This window comes from Bombina bombina, chromosome 4 (genome assembly GCF_027579735.1).
Source record: "Bombina bombina isolate aBomBom1 chromosome 4, aBomBom1.pri, whole genome shotgun sequence".
NCBI classification, from domain to species: Eukaryota; Metazoa; Chordata; class Amphibia; order Anura; family Bombinatoridae; genus Bombina; species Bombina bombina.
The window spans coordinates 732,208,215-732,230,574 of NC_069502.1; the positions used below are offsets into that span (position 1 = coordinate 732,208,215).

The 22,360-nt window shown below is 37.3% G+C and overlaps 1 protein-coding gene across 1 annotated transcript in view; it reads right to left on the reverse strand.

Annotated features, from left to right (window-relative positions):
- Positions 1–1,646: 1,646 nt before the first annotated feature.
- The window catches only part of LOC128656791 (pantetheinase), a 55,506-nt gene continuing 34,792 nt past the window's right edge, over positions 1,647–22,360 (reverse strand). Inside the window, exons 5-7 of the mRNA XM_053710944.1 lie at positions 18,304–18,674; positions 9,005–9,169; positions 1,647–1,924 (exon numbers count right to left, since the gene is read on the reverse strand). Coding sequence (XP_053566919.1) covers positions 1,781–1,924; positions 9,005–9,169; positions 18,304–18,674 — 680 coding nt within the window. The 3' untranslated portion in view covers positions 1,647–1,780. The remainder of the gene's footprint in view (positions 1,925–9,004; positions 9,170–18,303; positions 18,675–22,360) is intronic.

Consider the following 22,360-nt stretch of genomic DNA (forward strand, 5'->3'; position numbering starts at 1 on the left):
AGGGCCTGCTTAATACCCACCTTCCTCCATTTATATTGCTCTTATGGGGCAATGACCATGCATTTACTTATACAAAGCAGTCAAACAGTTTGTAATTATTACCATATAACTGGTTAGTATAAGTCAGACGAGACATTCGATTGAAGTTCAAACAAGGTATTCTAGCTATGGATAAACTTTGTACTTCTTGGAGGTCGACTATTGAAACGATTGATACAGTGAAGATTGTAGTCAGCCTCTCTTAGGCTTCTAGTTATCCTATATCAGTGGGTTGGAAAGAATCTCATGTAAAATTAATCAATAATTTCTATCTAACGCCAGCTAAATTATCCAGATTCTATCCAGAACAAGGTGCAGCCTGCTATAGATGTTCATGCCCTTGTGCGGATCTGGCTCATATGTTATGGTTTTGTCCAAAGATTCGACAGTTGTGGTATAAAATACAATTTTGGGTAAATAGGGTTTTAAAGGTATCACACTCCCTTTCTCTAGAAGACATTATTTTTTTGGTTACTGATGTTAGATTGAATATAGATAGACGCATAGTTAATACTATCATACTTACCACTAGACACATTATTTTTAAGAACTGGATGTCTGTTAAAGCTCCTAGTTTGGCCTCTATATTGAAAGGTATTAGAGAACAAATTATTTATGAATCATTTCATCTACAACATGTAAAGGAGTCCAGAATCAAATTTTTTTTGATTGGATGGGCCTCCGTGATTGCAACATTCCCAACTCCAGTCCAGAAGCAAATTTTGTCCCCCTTCCTTTCTTCGATCAACTTTGCAGAACTGGTGATACTGGGAACATTCCCTCATACATGGATAAGGAATTATAGAGAGGGTTAAAAGCCCAGTGGACCCTGCAATGGCGGGGTTGGGGTGAGGATTATCAATCTGAGGGGGGGGGGGTCGGGGTCCCCTTTTTCCCTTTTTTTTTTTCTCTCTTCTTTGCTTTCTTTCTTTCTTTTTCTTTTTTCTCTTCAGGTCTTTCTTCCACGGTGTTACAATACACCCTTGGTCTATCTTTGGAATAATTAGGAAATCTATAATATATAGTATTGCAACACTAAAATTGATTAGGAAATGTTATAAAAGCTGCTTTATGGTAATACTATAGTAGAGATGATGTTAGTTGCTGTCTTGTGTACATATATGTTTTGGATTTATTTTTGACTTACCTTTTTATGTATGATGTTGGAATACATATATATGGAAGTTTTTATGTTACAATGTACCTTGTGTGGCTCAAGACAGTATGACATTATGTGATGATTTGTTTTTTCCTTAATAAAAAGAATTATTTAAAAAAAAATTAAAAAAAATGTGTGTTAGTATGGTGGTAAGGGTAGAAGAGAGGGAGGGGAGTAGCTATGAGGGGATAGGGTCAAGGGGACAGGAAGTGAGGTGAGAGCGCAGTATAAGTGCAGAAACTTCTTCCTCAGTAACAGGGGAGAAATAACTAAGTTTATGGCTATGTGGGTTATGGTTGATTGCAAGCATTTGAGGGGGTGAGAGAATGGAAGTATGTTGAGAGCTGATTTAGTTTCTGATGGAGTCGATTTTGTCATTGAAGTGGCTAGCAAAGTCTTTCTTCATCAATTAGCTATGGACCATGGTAACATGTAAACAATGACAATATTATTTGAATTCCAGCTGTTCAAAAATGCTTTAATGCAGAATTTTAAGGTGTGTTCATTTTTTTTTTGAATATAACTTCTAAAAATAGCTTTTCCTTAACACCTTAGCACACATATGTATGGACTGTAATTCCTTCAGTTTTGTTTACTTTTTCTAGTTAACAAAGATACATTTATTCCTTCTGGATCCCTTTTATAGTTTCTTCCTAAAAGACTGACGCTCAAAAGTGGTTTGGAAGATATATTAGGGAGACTCACAAGACGTCCATCTTTCAATACCTAGAGTGAAGGAAAGAAAGAGTTATTAGAAGCAAATATTGCACATTGTATCAATTTAATACTACATTTCAAATGTTTCTGTCTCTGCTGTCCGTTGCTCTTAGGCTTTTCTTTTCTGCTTCTTTTCTACCTCATTTGCATATTTTTTAGTTCTCTCTACCTAAAATATCAGCATCCTGAATTTCTTTCCAATGGCATGGAGAGTCCACAAATCCATTCAATTACTAGTGGGAATTCAACTCCTGGCCACCAGGTGGAGGCAAAGAACACCCCAGCAAAGCTTCAAGTATCCTCACATTTCCCACAATCCTCAGTAATTCTTTGCCTGTGTAACATTGTAGGTGCGAAGAAGGTGTCTGAAGAAATCAAGTTGTTAATCCTTTAATGGGTACCTTTCCCTGCAAGCAAGGATTGGGGTTATGCTGTGTCCATGTAATTCTCTTTAGCTAGAGTAATGGTGGCTTATAGCAGTTGGAAGACGACAAGGTGGTCTTTGCTTACCTTCCAACATTTTTGCTACCCCTATATAGAAAACCAGGGTTGGTTACTCTGTTTTTTCTTTATCTACAGATCTATGTCAGTGAGAATTCTGTCACACCTGTTTGCTGTACCTGCTCTACAGCAGATCCAAAGGTAAGTGATTTTACCTTCTAGGTGAGAAGGAGGCAGCACTTAAGGGTTCCTTGTTTTAAAAACAAAAATAGATACTTAGAGAACAAGGTGGATCCTTATGGGACTGAATATCCCTTTTAAAGATTGGGGATTTCGTGGGCAGCAGTTCAAGGCACTGTTCTGCCATTTGAAGGCTTTTTTATTTTGGCTATCAGGATTTGTTTGCACAAGTTTACCTTTTATTTTGTTTGGGTAATATCTCTTTAAGGAAGTTGTTGGCAGTTCTTTTTACTGCATCTCACTTTTGAATTTGCCATTATGTGACCTCTCAGTTACTTCCTGAGTGCTGAAGGTTTGTTTCTAGCCGGCTTCTTGGAAGCCAGATTTTCAAGGGGACAGAATGGATTTTCTGGATTCTGGATTTTCTGGATTAAAGTTCTAGGTTTTTTTCTGCATGTCGCTTCTCTCTGATGTTTGAAGCTTTATAGGATCTGCAGTTTGAACAGGATTGTTTTATCTGCTGGTGTGGATTGGATACCTGGTTACCGGTTGGGTAAGTCTCTCCAGCATGGCTGGGGTGTAGAGGTGCCAGTTTTAAGAATTATTTATCTATGCTTAGAAATGTATTCTAATTATTTACATAGAAATTAGAGTATAAGGGAAATTAAGGGCGCCAATCCCAAGCCTTTTCTGTCATTTGATAAATGTCTTTATTGTGGAGATACCCAGGTTATACCTCCTGTGCAATTTTGTTTCCCCTTGATTTATTAAGGTTTTATTACCTAAAGATAAGGATTCCTTATCTGAGCCTTCTTTTTTTCTCAAGATAATGCTGTTCAGGGGTTGTCTCAGCTTTCTTCTAACATTTCCAAGTCTTTGATAGATTCACATACAGTGCCCTGCGGTTCCTCTCAGTCAGTCTCTGGGAGTGTTTGTTTGACTAAAGATTTTGTTGCACAGTTGACTTCTGCAGTTTCTGCAGCCCTAAGTGCTTTACCTAGTTCTGGTAAAAGGAAGAGGAAATCTAAGAACATTTCTATGGGTTCTGATTCTGCCAAGACTGATTTGGTTAGTCTTTCTCAATTATCTAGAAAGGATCATTTCTCTGCAACTTCTGAGGGCGAGATCTCTGATTCGGAATCTGCAGTTCCTAGTACAGTAGATTCTGAGGTTAATTTTAGATTTAAACTGGAGCATCTCCATCTACTTTTGAAGGAGGTTTTAGGTACTTTGGATGACTCTAAAACAATTGCAGAGGCTCCTAAAAAAACTAATAAACTGAATAGTGTTTTTGATGTTAAACCTAAATCTGTGGAGGTTTTTCCTGTTCAAGATCACATGTCTGACATTATATCGCAGGAATGGGAGAAGCTGGGTGTTCCTTTTAACCCGTCTCCTGTGTTTAAAAGGATGTTTCCCTTGACTGATTCAGTGCGAGATTTGTGGCGCATTTTTACTAGGGTAGAGGGCACTGTGTATCTACCTTAGCAAAGAGAACTACTATTCATCTTGAGGATAGTTTCTCATTTAGAGACCCTATGGATAAAAAACTGGAGGGTTATTTAAGAAATATGTTTCTTCATTAGGGTTTGCAGTGGCAACCAGTTGCTAGTATTGTGACAGTTGCTGGTGCAGCCTCTTATTGGTGTGACTCATAGCCTGATCTAATTTCAGCGGAGACTACTATAGAGGAGATCAAGCACAGGATCAAGGCTCTAAAGCTGGCTTATACTTTTATCTGTGATGCAAGTTGTTAGGCTGGGAGCCAAGATTTCTAGTTTTGTGATACTAGCCCGCAGAGCCCTTTGGTTAAAGTCTTGGTCTGCGGATGTGACTTCCAAATCCAAGCTTCTGTCTCTACCTTTTAAGGGTAAGACTTTATTTGGTCCTGGTCTAGCAGAGATCATTTCCATGGTTACTGGTGGAAAAGGAGTTTTTTTACCACAGGATAAGAAGAATAGACCCAAGGGTCATCAGACTTCTAATTTTCGTTCCTTTCGTAACTTTAGGGGTCAGAAATATTCCTCATCTTCTAAATCTGAGCAAGCCAAGACTTCATGGAGAGCTAGCCAGCCCTGGAATAAGGGTAAGCAACCCAGAAAGCCTTCCGCTGATGCTAAGTTAGCATGAAAGGGCCACCCTGAATCCAGTTCTGGATCAGGTTATGGGCAGGCTTTCCTTCTTTCAGCAGGCTTGGATTCGCGACATTCCAGATCCTTGTGCAGTGGATGTAGTCTCCCAGGGATACAGGATAGGATTCAAGTCTTGTCCCCCCAGGGACAGATTTCTATTATCAAGATTATCCTGTAAACCAGATAAAGAGAGAGGCCTTCTTAAACTGCATAAGGGATCTGTCCTCTCTGGAAGTAATTATCCCAGTTCCTCTAGCAGAACAGAGTCATGGATTTTATTCAAATCTTTTAGTGGTTCCCAAAAAGGAAGGAACTTTTCGACCCATTCTAGGCCTCAAGTCTCTCAACAAGTTTCTCAAGATAGAGACTATTCGTTCTATTCTCCCTCTAGTTCAGGAGGGTCAATTTATGACCAACATAGACCTAAAGGATGCGTATCTTCCTGTGCCTATCCACAGGGAACATTTCAAGTTCCTGAGGTTTGCTTTTTTGGATTAACATTTCCAATTTGCAGCCCTTCCCCTTTTGGCCTCGCCACTGCTCCTCAAATCTTTACAAAAGTACTAGGGGCTCTTTTGGCTGTGGCCAAATCTCTAGGGTTTGCGGTGGCTCCTTACCTGGACAATATCTTGGTTCAAGCTCCATCTTTTCAGTTAGCAAGATCCCATACAGATTATCTGTTAGCCATTCTCCGTTTTCACGGGTGGAAGGTGAATTTAGGGAAAAGTTCCTTGGTGCCAAGAACCAGGGTATGTTATCTGGGGACAATCATAGATTCAGTATCTATGAAGATTTTTTTTGACAGAGGTCAGAAAATTCAAGCTTCTGGAGGCCTGTCATTCTCTTCAGTCCTCTGTTTGTCTATCAGTGGCAGTATGCATGGAAGTAATTGGTCTCATGGTGGCATCCATGGACATTATTCAATTTGCTGGCTTCCATCTGCGACCTCTACAGTTATGTATGCTTAGTCAATGGAACGTAGACCACTCGGAACTCTCTCAGAGGATAGTTTTAGACTCTCAGACAAGGATTTCTCTGTCTTAGTGGATCTCCTAAGACCATTTGTCTCAGGGAACTTGTTTCCTGAGACCTTCTTGGGAGATTGTGACCACAGATGCCAGCCTGTTAGGCTGGGGAGCAGTTTGGAGGTTCCTAAGAGCTCAGGGACTTTGGACTCAGGAGGAGTCTGCTTTCCCTATAAATATCCTAGAATTGAGAGCAATGCTCAATACACTAACAGCTTGGCCTCAACTGAGTTTAGTCCGGTTTATTAGATTCCAATCGGACAACATAACTTTGGTGGCGTATATTAACCACCAAGGAGGAACTCAGAGCTTGTTAGCTATGAAGGAGGTGACTCGCATTCTTCAGTGGGCAGAGTTTCACAATTGTCATCTCTCTGCTATTCATATCCCAGTGGTTGACAACTAGGAAGCGGATTATCTAAACAGGCAGACATTTCATCCGGGGGAATGGGCTTTCCATCCGGAAGTTTTCTCAATGTTAACCCTCAAATGGGGAGTTCCGGAGCTGGATATGATGGCATCTCATCTAAATAGCAAGCTTCCAAAATACGGAGCAAGATCAAGAGATCCTCAAGCAACTCTCATAGACGCCCTGGCAGTACCATGTGATTTTGGTCTAATTTATCTGTTTCCTCTGGTTGCCTTCCTTCCTCGGGTGATAGCTCGTATCAAACAGGAGCAGACTTTGGTGATTCTAATAGTTCCAGTGTGGCCTCGCAGAACTTGGTTTGTGGACCAAGTGAAAGATGTTGTAATTTCCCCCATGGAAATTGCCTCTGAGGAAGGATCTTCTACTTCAGGGTCCCTTCCTCCATCCGAACTTAGTCTCTCTGAAGCTGACTGCTTTGAGTTTGAACGCTTAGTCTTGTCCAGACAAGGTTTTTCTGTGAAGGTTATTTAAACTATGAATCCAGCTCATAAGCCTGTTACTCGCAAGAATTACTACAAGGTATGGCGTAAATACCTACATTGGTGTGGATCTAGGGGTCTTTCTTGGAGTCTGGTGAGAATTACCCATATTCTGTACTTTCTTCAGGAGGGACTGGAGAAGGGTTTATCATTTAGTACCCGAAAGGGTCAGATTTCGGCTCTGTCGATTCTTCTACAGAAGCGTCTGGCAATTTTAACAGATATTCATTTTTTGTCCAGGCTTTGGTTAGAATCAGGCCTGTATTTAGGTCAATTGCTCATCCTTGGAGTTTTAATATGGTTCATAAAGGTCTGCAGCAGGCTCCATTTAAGCCTTTGCATTCTGTTGATATTAAGTTATTGTCCTGAAATGTTTTGTTTCTGCTGGCAATTTCCTCTGCCCGTAGAGTTTCTGAGCTTTCGGCTCTACAGTGTGATTCTCCTTATCTTATTCTTTATGCGGATAAGGCTGTTTTCCGTACTAAATTAGGATTCCTAAATAAGGTGGTTTCGGAAAGCAATATTAACCAAAAAATTGTTGTTCCTTCATTTTGTCATAATCCTTCCTCTAAGAAGGAGCAGTTGCTGCACAATCTGGATGCTATGTGTGCTTTAAAGTTCTATTTACAGGCTACGAAAGATTTTCGGCAATCTTCTGCTCTTTTTGTTGTCTTTTCTTGTAAACGGAGGGGTCAGAAGGCCACTTCATCTACTCTCTCCTTATGGTTGAGAAGAGTTTTTCAATTGGCTTATAAGACATCTGGACAGCAGCCTCCAGCGAAGATTACGGTGCACTCAATTAGGGCTGTCTCTTCCCACTAGTAATTGAATGGATTCATGGACTCTCCATGCCATTGGAAAGAAAACATCATTTATGCTTACCTGATAAATTATTTTCTTTTCTGGAATGGAGAGTCCACTTCCCGCCCTTATTTTAAGATGGCTTTTTGTCATTTTCTAAACCTCAGGCACCTCTATACCCTTTGTGTCTTCTCTTTCCACAATTCCTTGGCTGGATGACTGGGGATTGTGGGTTATGGGAGGATACTTGAAGCTTTGCTAGGGTGTTCTTTGCCTCCACCTAGTGGCCAGGAGTTGAATTCCCACAAGTAATTGAATGGATTTGTGTACTCTCCATGCCAGGAAAGAAAATAATTTATCAGGTAAGCATAAATAATGTTTTCTCAATATTTGTGAAGTTTTGCAACTACACCCACATCCACACTAATCTATCTATTGGCAGGACTCGAACAGTATCACTGTAATTTACCAGCCCTGGTAAAACAGATTACTAGCCGGGAAATAAACACCACTTGACCACTCAATTGATAAAAAAAGACATTTTTTTTCACTTGCCCTCTGTAAAAGACCAGGCTAGTGAGAAATTCCATGAATGATTATACATTGCTTATGTTTATACTTGCATTTTTAGCAATATTCATTGTAAATTTAGATTTCTAAATAAAGTAGCCATCTTTCCTAAGGAAAAATGCTGTTCTTAATAATTAGCAACATCATTAATTCATATATATCCAGATATCTCACAGAGGATTTCTAGGATAAGGAGGTGAAGGGGACTGGTATAGAGTGGCCCACAAATGGCTTGAAGCAGCAAAAAGGAGGGATGTGGCCTATGCTATGGGTGGGGTGTGACATTGAGGGGTTGGGTAGAGTCAGCGTGCGTAGTGTGTGGAGCAAGGACAGACCCTGGAGACTGAGACATTTGCCCTAATGGGGAGACAGTGGGAAGCTCTCCTAACCTGTGACAGTAACACAAGATTAAAGGGACAGTCTACATGGTAGTCATCTTAAAGTCTTACCTTAGATTGAGTGGCAAATAGCCTCCTGCACCCTTTCTTTATCATTCAGCAGTAAAACAGTTATTTTGATATTAATATTGTTTCTGGCCAGTTTGAAATGGCTGCAAAGCTCCACCCACTGATGACATCACAATCTGGGCTGCATATTGCTTTCAATTACAAAAGGCTCACTAGTTGGATTCAACTGTCAATGCAATTCAGCATAGTGCATAGATGCAGCCCAGATCGTGATGTCATTGGTGGGTGGAGCTTGGCAGCCATTTCAAACTCAGAAACTATATTCATGTTAAAATAACTTTTTTACCATTCCTGCTGCATGATATAGAAAGGTTTGCAGGAGAGTATGTGCAGCTTAATCTAAGGTAAGACTTTAAGATGACTAAGGTGTAGACTGTCTCTTTAAGGAAGATTGGAAAGTGCATCAATTGCATTATTATAAATTCTATAAAAACCTAACATTCTCAGAAACTAACGCTGTTACTGTTGATTTAAATTCATCATTATTATTGACCCAAATTATATCTGTGTAAAATAATGGAACAGGCTTAATAAAATATCAGAATTCTGTTCTAATATATGTACCTTAAACATTCCAGGAGCCAAAGTAACCTCACTAAGCAGCACCTCAGGAAATACATGGGAACTTGCAAAAGTACCACTGAGAGAAAATGACTCAAATTTGGTTGATGACGTTTCTTCATCTCCGGTGCAATTATCCACATTTTTACACTTCAATAATGTACAAACCTAAAACCAAAATACATGTGTTTCAAAACATATTAAATCATATTGCAAATTGTAATATAAATCAAATGCTTATTCAGTTTTTAAATAGAAAACCATTCCAATCCATAAATTTGCCCTTAGAAATTTGATTTTGGGTTTCAGTTTCTAAACCATTCCAATCCAACTGAAGAGTTATAATTTGAATTTTGTAAATCCACAAATTATGCATATAAAAATGATATGAAAATCTGGTTAAAAACATGAAAAGCTATAAGAAACAAACTTTTCACAGGATTCTCAATGTGATTTGAACCAAAACAAATGTAGCCAAAGTAAAAATAAAATATGACAAATAATTGAGTAAGCATTACCTATTTTTTGATTGAAGGTTAATTTATTTTATCCATTTGTCTTAATTCACGATGTGTGATATTGACAATTTCATATAATTTTGCATCATTTTATAAAAAATAAAAAATAAATCCAGAGGTTTAATTGCTAATATAAATTGACAATCTGATGATCATATTTTAGTTATGTGCATGCTTCATGGATTAAAAATATGTTTTTTTAAGTTATATTTGAATCATTTACAGGTGCACTTCAAGTGGACTGGAAATTATTGGTAAAAAATAGTCAAATACCCAAAACAGAAATTGAAAAAAATCACAAAAATTACGAGTTATAACGATATATATGAATCCCTTCCATATTACACAATTATAAAAATGACATTGATCTTTAGATTTTATAGTATATAGGGGCAGCAACTAAGGAGCCATACAAGAATAACCAAGAACAATGCATCAGACTACTGTATCCTTTTTTTAGAGGTAGAACCTTATGCTATGATTTTGCTTTTTATTTTCATATTCAAAAGTGGCTAATCAGAGAAGAAAAGGATGGACAGTCTAAGAATAAACAGACCTACTAATATAGACCCGTTTATTTTTTCACTTCTATATCCTTTTAAAGACACAAACGCCTAGATTAGGAGTCTTGCGTTAGCCTTAAAAAGCAGCGTTGAAGTTCAATCCTATTAACTGATCCAATCAGCCAATAGGATTGAGCTGGCATTCTATTGGCTGATTGGATCAGCCAATAGAATGCAAGCTCAATCCTATTGGCTGATTGCATCAGCCAACAGGTTTTTTTCTACCTAAATTCCGATTGGCTGATAGAAGCGCCATCTTGGATGACGTCACTTAAAGGAACCGTCATTTAGTAAGAAGATGTCGAAAGAAGAGGATGCTCCGTGTCGGATGTCTTGAAGATGGACCCGCTCCGCACCAGATGGATGAAGATAGAAGATGCCATCTGAATGAAGACTTCTGCCCGTCTGGAGGACATCTTCTTCCTGGCTTGGATGAAGACTTCTGCCCGTCTGGAGGACCACTTCACCCGGCATCGTTGAGGACTTCAACTCGATTGGGTGAAGACTTCTCAAGGTAGGGTGATCTTCAAGGGGTTAGTGTTTTATGGTAGGGTTGGGTGTGAGGTTGGTGGGTTTTAATGTTGGGGGGGTATTGTATTTTTTTTACAGGTAAAAGAGCTGATTACTTTGGGGCAATGCCCTGCAAAAAATTGTAATTTAGTATAGGGTAGGGCTTTTTTTATTTTGGGGGGCTTTTTTATTTTATTAGGGGGATTAAATTAGGTGTAATTAGTTTAAAAAACTTATAATTATTTTATTATTTTCTGTAATTTAGTGTTTGCTTTTTTTTCGTACTTTAGAAAATTGTATTTAATTATTCTATTGTATTTAGTTTAGGGAATTAATTTAATTATAGTGTAGTGTTAGGTGTAATTGTAACTTAGGTTAGGTTTTATTTTACATGTAAATTTGACTTTATTTTAACTAGGTAGCTATTAAATAGTTAATAACTATTTAATAACTATTCTACCTAGTTAAAATAAATACAAAGTTGCCTGTAAAATAAAAAATAAATCCTAAGCTAGCTACAATGTAACTATTTATAAGTAAGCATTTAGTTTTAAATAGGAATAATTTAGTTAATTGTAGTTATTTTATTTAGATTTATTTAAATTATATTTAAGTTAGGGGGTGTTAGGGCTAGGGTTAGACTTAGGTTTAGGGGTTAAGAACTTTTATATAGTGGCGGCGACGTTGGGGGCGGCAGATTAGGGTTAATAAATATAATGTAGGTGTCGGCGATGTTGGGGGCAGCAGATTAGGGGTTAATAAGTATAATGTAGGGGGCGGCGGTGTCCGGAGCGGCAGATTAGGGGTTAATAATATAATGTAGGCGCCGGCGATGTCGGGGGCGGCTGATTAGGGGTTAATAAGTGTAAGATTAGGGGTGTTTAGACTTGGGGTTCATGTTAGGGTATAAGGTGTAGACATAAATTTTATGTCCCCATAGGAATCAATGGGGCTGCGTTAGGAGCTTTTTGCTGCTTTTTTGCAGGTGTTAGGTTTTTTTTTCAGCCGGCTCTCCCCCATTGATTCATATGGGGAAATTGTGCACGAGCACGTTTTGCCAGCTCACCGCTACCGTAAGCAGCGCTGGTATTGAGGTGAGATGTGGAGCAAAATTTTGCTCTCCGCTCACTTTTCTGCAGCTAACGCTGGGTTTCTAAAAACCCGTAATACCAGCGTTGTCTGTAGGTGAGCAGTGAGGGAAAACTGCTCATTAGCACCGCACCCCTGTTACCGCAAAACTCGTAATCTAGGTGAAAGATTTTTTGGCATGAAGGGGTTGAGTAAAAGCTGCTTATATTCATATTGGAACTAGCCAGAAATGCTGTACAGCTACATTATACATGTTAAGTAGCTGTTTGATGGATGGAAGCTTTCATGAAAAAAAGGTTAATTCAGTGCAGGATTTTGGAAAAACTATCATACATTTTAAAAATACCACTTAAAGGGACAGTAAAATCAAAATTAAGCTTTCATGATTCAGATAGGGCATGCAATTTTAAACAACTTTCCAATTTACTTTTATCATCAAATTTTCTTTGTTATCTTGGTATTCTATGTTGAAAGCTAAACCTAGGTAGGCTCATATGCAAATTGATAAGCCCTTGAAGGCCGCCTCTTATCTCAGGGCATTTTGACTGTTTTTCACAGCTAGAGGGCGTTAGTTCATGTGTACCAGATAGATAACATTGTGCTCATGCATGTGGAGTTACCTGGGAGGCTGCACTAATTGGCTAAAGTGCAAATCTGTCAAAAGAACTAAAATAAGGGGGCAGTGTGCAGAGGCTTAAATACAAGGTAATTACAGAGGTAAAAAGTGTATTAACATAACAATGTTGCATATGCAAAACTGGGGAAAGGGTAATTAAGAGATTATCTATCTTTTTAAACAAAAAAAATTCTGGAGTAGAGGGGCTTGGCTTGGTGGCAGCCATGCTAGGACACAATTGATAAAGCTCTCTGAACATTCCTACTATTTCAACAATTATCTATGCTGATATATACCATTGAGCCTTTTAATAAGGGTTCCGAGCAATTTCAAACTGAGGTGACTCTAGCATACTGTGTGGATCATTGCTGCATCTTCAGAGAGCTGAAATAATCAGCCGAGAATCTCCGTGCTGACTTTTCCTAGAGGTCTCATCAACCCTCCCCCCTGGCCGCTGGGGTTAGAGTGGCTGTGGATCAATCTTTCATACCTATTTTACCTAAAGCAACTTTATTGATCTCACAAACGCTATCAGAGATCCATGTGGTCATGGGGGCAACAACATAACTAAGATGGCGGAGGGATGGGATGATCTCCGGCAGCATACAACACTCCATTCTGAAGAAAATACCCACTTACCATGAAGCAGACAAGAGTCAGTACTTTCTTCTGCAGCCTGAAAAGTGCGATGCAAAGTTGGGCCTCATGCCAGCTGAACTGACATCAGGGACTCACCAAAACAAAGACGAAGTAGATAATGCAGCGCAACAAAAAACCCTCCCACTAATTCCTTCCATGCTGAAGCTCAGGCTGGTGTGGCCGGCCACCTAACATACGGCAATGCTTATACAATATGAGAAGTGTGAGCGTTAGGGCTCCCGACAGCCTAATACAAGCTATGGCTCCAAACGTATTGTGAGACACGGGACATATATCGCTTTGGAATCGTTCACTTACAATGTCTTTAGCTGCTTGAACCCACCTGCACAGTGGAGGACTTTATCTCATTGGTCCCTGAATATATCTCCCAATGTAGGCTTGTGCCTTCCGGCTCCTGAAAGGACTGGTGTTGGCTAAGTTGTTATTTTGATAGCTAGAGCAACATGACACTATCCTGCTATATGTCGGTAGTGTATAAAGTTGCTGTTTATAAGAGAGGCTCTCAGACTCCAGTTGCAGTTTTAACAAATTTATTAAAAGAACATCTTATAACAGAATGCATAAACTTCAGCTCTTGTTACAGTTAATGTCTGTGTAGCTGCCTTACTCATCAACTAACTATTTCCTGCTGAACTGCAGTGTAACATATATTAAACTTCCCCCCTGGAACCAAACACTATCTTTTTTGGTTCTATACATATTGATACAGGTAGAACATTTATAGAACTGCTGAGTTGCTTTATATGTTAGATATAGTGCTGTACTTATGCTAGTGTGGATTCATATCTCATTGCATACTTTATTGATAACAGGATTCAACTTTACTCATGCTGATTTTATGTGGAGATTAATATCTTGCTGTTCACTTTAATATCTTGCTGTTTATTTTATTGCACTGTTTGTTTGAGACAGCTTTACTTAGGTTGATCCTATGACTGATGTTTAAGATATGTGGAGGTTGCACAGTGGTAGAGAATAAGTATGCTTCCCCATCATTATGACCCTGTATTGGTAGATCTTACTGTCTAGATGTTCGTAGCTTCATAGTTTCATACTCATATTATCACATATTAATGTCAGTACATGCTAGAAATGCTCAGTCTGACAGTTCAGACTTTGTGAACAGGCTGCACCACCTGAACTTTATGAAGTTGTACTTGTTATATCCTACTGACTAAATTACTCTACTATGGATATTTACAATTTACTTACTCTACTCAAAGTTCATCAAGAATGAACTGCTTTAGCTAAGTTGAGACATTGCGAACCTGTTACATTCAACAGTTTGGCCTATTTCTTGTATTTTCTTACCTAGGCAGTAAAATATTTTTACTTCCTTACACCTTAAACTAAATCTCTTAAATATGTGTGCCTCTTACTAGCCTAAGTACCATGAGCACATTGTGGAGGCAGTTATATACAGGGGAAGCCACATACACATATAAATATAACCTTGATTACACGTGGCACTCCTGTTCTCTAGAGAAGGGCTGCTTCAGACTAATATGTTCCCATGCAAATTATAATACATTTGTCTGCATTATAAGCTCATACACCTTCAATAATACATAGACTTTCTCCTCATAATATAAGGTTATTTGTTTGATCCAATTGTTTAATAGACCTCAATCAGTGCTTACCCGCTGAAAAACTGTTTGAAGAAGTTATAGTTTACTATTAGTATTACAATTATATTTCAAACTTATTATGGGTTGTCAGACCCAATGGGGTCACTAATACAACTAATATATCTCATTAGCTTTTCCTATATCAAAGGGTCCATAACCGGTCGGCTAATTAGTTGTCTATGGAAGCTTCTAAAACTATAAAATGGAGGTTTCAAAAGTTCATAGTTTAACATTCATCTTGATTTTTTTTACTCATGTCATTGTAATGTGACTCATGGAAAATGTTGCCACTTATGTCATGTGACAATTATTGTATGTTTTCTTTTTGTCATTTTGCAAAACCTCAATAAAAGATTATTAAGATTAAAAATTCTGGAGTAGACTGTCCCTTTAATTCTTGAAACTAAAATTGCCTGCCCTTTTGAAACTGACTGGATTTTTCTGCATGAAAAAAAAAATCATGGGTGGACAAGAGACACAGAAAAAACAAAAGTGAGCAGCTAAAGACCATACAATCTGGGGTAATGCACTACCTTGCAAATGAAGGTCACCTCTGAGGTTTGGGAGCAATACAGTAATGAATGGGGATTCATAGCACTTCTAAGCACCCATGTAATACTGCCCCAGTAAACAAGACAGCTATATAGTAAAAATCATTTTCAGTAATTTGCTATTTTATTTACAATAAACAAGACTCACTATCATCTTCCAAATCTCGCATTGCATTAATTATATTTCTATTATAGTGTAATATATAATTTTGAAGTTCTTCGTTAAACTCAAATACTAATACTAGCGCTAATAATACACTTGGATATCTCTGCTTCATTCACGGTGAAGACAAATCCGGAGGGAACTGTTTATCAGATGTACACACTTAAGTGCATCTGCTTGACAAACAATGGGTCAGATTAGAAGTGAAGCTTGTGTGCAAGCGATAAGGGATTATCGCGGGTGGGTGCGCTCGTTGGCCTTATCAATGGTATTAGAAGTTGAAAATAAATGCGATTGTGCTAGAATGATTAATGCGACTTCAGAGCTCTGGTTAACTGTTTTGTGAAACAAACAAGTGTCACAAAACACATAAGAAATACATTACAAAGTGTAGTTACACTCATAATAACACTATCTAGTAAAATAATTAAAAAAAAAAATATTACACACAAAAGGGTTTAAAGATAGGAGATCTCAGGTGTTAGAAGAAAAAAGGCAGGCAAAGGGCTTTAACAAAGAGATACATACATACACATGCCTAAAGATATATATATATGTATGTATGTTTTTATATATATATATATATATATACATATGTATTTATTTGTGTATTTATGTGTTTACAGATATATATACACATATAAACACATGAATACATATGTACACATATATAGAGGCATATTTATCAATGTACAAGTGGACATGATACGAGTAGCGTATCATGTCCGCCGCACATCGATAAATGCAAACAGCATACGCTGCTAGCAGGGGGTGTCAATCAACCCGATCGTATCCGTTTAGGTTGATTTCTGTCCGTGGCCTCAGAGCCTCAGGCAAACAAGTTATGGAGCAGCGGTCTTTAGACCGCTGCTTCATAACTTCTGATTCCTTCTGTTTCGCCGGAAACAAGGGGCATTAAGTTAAATTGATAAATTGGCCCCATAGACATATATATAAGTGCATTGGAGCTCTTTGCAGTTAAGTAGATGTAAAGAATAAAAAGCATATTTATAAAGTGTTAGAGTGAGTATTTACTGTAAATATTTCACATTCCAATGTTCTGCACAATGTTCTGCACATAGCAGAATATGTTCTATGCATTTATAAAAATGTATAAATAGATATTCAAATATATCTGTTTATATCTATACCTATATATAATCATAATAAGAGCACAACCCGATGCGCGCAAAAAACTTACTTCTAGTGCAGTTAATGCACCCTTAGATTAGGCTGTACACACATTTAGAGCTTTTTTTTTATCACAGGGGAGCATTCTTTACACATATAATTCTATATCTTGATAAACTCATATAATAAGAAGCAGCTTTTACTCTTGTCCCAAATCTTGCTGACATTCCATTTTGCCTGCCTCTCTGTATGCCCAGCTCCTCCAGATGGGCTGCTAAAGTGGACAATACATCAGAATAACTGATCACTTTGGCATAGTAAATGTTCCCACCCCCATATTCCCCTCTGAACCTAGTAGACCACACGATTAATAATTAACTACATTCCTCTATAAAACATAAGGCTAAGGTACTCTTGTCCTTATGCACATCAAAATAAAAATCTGTTTGATATTTTATATAGTGTAAGAAAAGACATACCTCTACATAGAAAACTTTGTGGGGTCCATGAAAACCATGATAAGCTCCAAGTATATAAACTTCATCACTTTGCTTTTTCAGCATTTTATAACTTAAATGGCAGCAGAGATTATTGTGACAAACTGTGTAATTTCCTTGAGGATTATGACAATTATGACATTTTGAGAAGTCTCCCTAAGTGTGATGCGAGAATCCAGATGTGGACCCGTTGCTCAGTGCGCCTAGAGGGATATGGCTGCACCTCACTGACGAGGCCCACAATAGGCCAAAACGTACGTCTGGGGTTTTGCTGTTTCTCTCGTTCAGAGAGGGATTTCCTGGTATTTCGGGGCTGGACTGTACTGTGAAGTCAGGATCAGACTGATATGCTTCAGGAAAGTTCTTCTCTGTGAAAGACACATGTTGAGCAAAAAGAGGCTGCTTCTTGGGTGGTAACTAGCCATAGAACAAGCTATTATGCTATTGTTCATATCCAGGTTGAGCGCTTCTCTGTTTTTATTTATGCAAATTATGACATTTTGGGAAGTCTCCCTAAGTGTGATGCGGGAATCCAGACGTGGACCAGTTGCTCAGTGTGCCTAGAGGGATATGGCTGCACCTCACTGACGAGGCCCACAATAGGCCAAAATTTACGTCTGGGGTTTTGCTGTTTCTCTTTTTCAGAGAGGGATTGCCTGGTATTTCGGGGCTGGACTGTACTGTGAAGTCAGGAAAGTTCTTCTCTGTGAAAGGCACATGTTTATCAAAAAGAGGCTGCTTCTTGGGTGGTAACTAGCCATAGAACAAGCTATTATGCTATTGTTTGTATCCAGGTTGAGCGCTTCTCTCTTTTTATTTATATATATAAGTGCATTGGAGCTGTTTGCAGTTAAGTAGATGTAAAGATTAAAAAGCATATTTATAAAGTGTTAGAGTGAGTATTTACTGTAAATACATTTCACATTCCAATGTTCTGCACATAGCAGAATATGTTCTATGCATTTATAAAAATGTATAAATAGATATTCATATATATCTGTTTATATCTATACCTATATATAATCATAATAAGAGCACAACCCGATGCGCGCAAAAAACTTACTTCTAGTGCAGTTAATGCACCCTTAGATTAGGCTGTACACACATTTAGAGCTCCCAAATCTTGCTGACATTCCATTTTGGTCCGCCTCCCTGTATGACCAGCTCCTCCAGATGGGCTGCTAAAGTGGACAATACATCAGAATAACTGATCACTTTGGCATAGTAAATGTTCTAAGCAGGTCCCACCCCCATATTCACCTCTGAACCTAGTAGACCACACGATTAATAATTAACTACATTCCTCTATAAAACATAAGGCTAAGGTACTCTTGTCCTTATATACATCAAAATAAAAAGTGTAAGAAAAGACATACCTCTACATAGAAAACTTTGCGGGGTCCATGAAAACCATCATAAGCTCCAAGTATATAAACTTCATCACTTTGCTTTTTCAGCATTTTATAACTTAAATGGCAGCAGAGATTATTGTGACAAACTGTGTAATTTCCTTGAGGATTATTAATTTCAGTAACAGTAAATTCATCAATAAAAATGGTTTTATTGAAGACATTGCTTCCAGGTGGAAACCGTCTAATCTTCGATGCATATAAATCCCATTTGATGGGTGGGTGTGTGTTACAATTCCTTGGATGTGAACTGAGTTGCGAAATCACCAACTGTCCCTCATCAGTATCTTTATTGTAGTAATATGGTCCAAGATTATCTGGGGAGAAAATTCCACTACCTGGGAAATAAATAAATATGAAAAACATGAATGAACAGTATATTTAGCAGACGTAATCACTATGTAAATATGATTTGATACTCATCATGGCTGCTCTCCATCTCTCCCTAGGACTGCCAAGGTTGATACCAGGTAAGTATTTTACCAACACAGGGCTATCTTACAAGAGGAGCGCAATACATAGAGCAGGGTGTGTTATTAGTATGTCTGTGTGTATTTATTTATATATATATATATATATATATATATATATATATATATATATATATATATATATACAGTATATATATATATATATATATATATATAAAAAATATATAAATATATATATGTCTGTCTTTGTATGTATATGTGTATGTACTGTATGTATGTGTGCAGAGTTTTAGAGATGTTAGCAATCCCTAGACTTTCTCTCAAGCGTTAATATATTACTTTTTTTTAAAAAATCTCTTTCTTGAGGAATCATAAGTTATAGAACCGATAGAACATCATATAAACACAATATATAGACAAAAGTGAAGACTAATACAGAATTACTATATTGATCTCAAACAAACATATCAATTATTTATTGAATGTCCAATATAATAAAAAACAAATGCCTCATTTTTTGTATTTTAAGAAGTTTAGAAAAGAATGAAGGAAAAGAGAGAAAAAGAGAGTTGGAGAAAAGAAACTAAAGATTGTCATCAGTCGCATAAGTCCCAAGATACATGTCTCACCTGCCATTCCAATTAGATAAATATCTGAGCAGTTATAATTTATGTCATATGTCTATGCATTATTTTTTATAATTGTTATATATATATATTCTTCCCAAACAAGTAAATATATTACTTTTAAATTATAATATGAGTGTAAAATTAAAAGCACTATTGATTAAACTTGAGTAGTGTTAGCGTACAATAGAGCTGATATTTTTGTGTTCCACTTGTAATCTAATCTATGGTCGATATTTTTAAGGTTCAGGTATAAGTAGAAAATAAAAAATAAACCATAGAAATAAATGCCCTGTCACCTTCATTTAAGGGACATTCCGGTCAAAATGTAACTGCACATAGATGAATTACATCTTTAAATAGAAACATATTTGCACTATACATACATTAGCAAAAATGTTTATAGTAAAAGTTATCACTGTTTTAGTATTAAACATTTTCTCTGAACGTGCATGTGAAGCATAGGTAGATATTCTCAAAGCACGAGCATTTTAAATATTGTAGCTGTCAGATATCAAATTGAGTTATTGCCAGGTGGTACAAGCACCTTAGGCTCTCTGAGCAAGTGCTGTGTACAAAATGCTGGTGCACGGTGCATACTTAAATACACATTTGAAACAGTTATAGCTTTAATTAGAAGCATTTTTGCTAATGCATGTATATTACAAAAATGCTTCTATTCAAAACGGACATAGCTCCATGTGGATTCCAATTTTGGCTGGACTATCCCTTTAAGTGTGTTGCAGTCTAATTAAAAACAAATAATCATTTAAAACCAGTCCTTTAGTTTCTAATTTGTGCTGCCTAATTATTTATGCAGATTTCTGCTAATTAGCGGGACGGGTAAATTTTTTTCTAAGAAAGATGGCAACCCTAATGGCTACCCATAGCATGAGGCAGTTTCTTTCATACTGTTTGTGGACAGTACAGCAAATCAGATGCTCAACCACTTGCCCCAAGAACAAAACGTGCTCCAGCATCCCTGCTCTGCAAGCTCCACTGATGTCAACAAATACTCTGAGACCACACACAAAAGTTTTAGTATGAAAAAAATGCCTACAGCTATAGGCGGCCATAGAGGTTTATAAAAATATGTTTACATAGCAATTTCAGAAGGCACAAAGTTGTAAGTATACAGGATAGATGCCAACAGCTTTGCCCTCAGCAATTCATCTGCCGAGAAACAAACTCACAATCATAAACTCAGTATTAATTTTCTATTATTTTGTGTCTCTCTTTTATTTATTTACTGAGAGCAATTATGTTTGCTACTATCATGTATACTAACAACTTTGTGTCTTCAGCTCTTTAGTGCAAGTACTGAAAACGTTTGAATAGATGTTTAATTGTACTTTGATTGTGGTTTAATCAATGGTGAAAAGATTGCCTTTTAATATGGTAAAGCCTTTATGTATCCAATATATGTAAATTGGAGTGTGTCTTTATGTTTTGCTCTATTTTGTTCTTAAATAAAATTATCTAGTTTTTTTTGTTTTTTAGATAGCAGCTTGTATATATTATGCCTTGCAAAAGTATTTAGACCCCTTGAAAATTATCATTTTATTTCTGCATTGCAAATAATACATGCTCATATTTTCCCAAACAATAATTTTATTCCAAATTTATCTGCTCAAAGAGTTTAGTTTAAAGCCAAAATGAGGTATTTCTGAGTAGATATTTAAAAGAAAAACTGAAATCTGCTGGTAGCATAAGTTTTCAAACCCTGATATTAACCCCTTAATGACACGGACGTACCTGTAATTTGTGTATCCTTAAGGGGGATTCAGCCCTTTAAGAGTGCAAGTCTTGCCAAAATGCAGTGAGATGCACCTATTACTACACACTCCAGGAGGCATTTGGCAATAATATGGTCTCACCACGATCAGCGAAAGCCAAGCTATTTATCCCCTTAGTGTGAAAATGAACATGCTGCCATTAAGAAGTTAATATTTAGTTGAGACACTCTTTGCTCTAATAACAGCTTTATGTCTTTTGGGTTACGTATCTACCAGCTTTACACTCTGGTTGGGAGTCATTTTTGTCTATTCTTATTGGCAGATGTTCCAATAAAATGATGGGTGAATTTTGTAGACATCTAATTTCAAATAGTGCCATGGATTCTCAATAGGACTGAGATTAGGCTTTCACTGGGCCACTACAGAATATTCACATTTTTGTTCTTGATCTGTTCCAAAGTTGCTTTTGCCGTATGCTTGGGATAGTCCTTCTGAAAGGCAAACTTTCTCCCAAACTTTAGCTTTTTAGCAGAAGAAAAAAGGCTCTCCTGCAGTATTGTCCTGTATTTTTCTCCTTCCATTTTTCCATCAATTCAAGATTCTCAGTTCCTGGTGATGAAAATCACCCCTACGGGGTGAAGCTACCACCACTATACTTCACTATATGGATAGTGTTTGTAGAGGAATTAGCAGTGTCTCATTTGAGCCACACACAACATATGAACTGTGGCCAAAAAGCTCTGTTAGTCTCATCTGACCACAAAACATTTTCAATATCTTAGCTGAGACATTGAAATGCTGTTTATAAACTGCAGACATACTTTCATGTGTCTTGTCACCCTCACACAATTTAATCACAGAGGTAAAAAGTATATTAATATAACTGTGTTGGTTATGCAAAACTGGGGAAGGGATAATAAAAAGATTATCTATATTTTTAAACAATAAAAATGTTGGTGAAGGCTGTCCCTTTAAGTATTATATATGGACATTTACCATCTATTGTTTAACCCCTTACACCATATGGATGTAGGTACTACATCACACTGTACTTGTGCCCAGCATTTGGTATTATTATTTGGTATCCATATCTTTTGCAATGAAGTGCTGATATACTATGCCTATAAAAAAACATGTGGTGTCTGTCGCTTTAACAACCTTGTTTTTCCATACTTTTCCTATAAAAGTACTCTTTATTTAGTGATGGTCATCTGATTTGTTTTCATTGTAA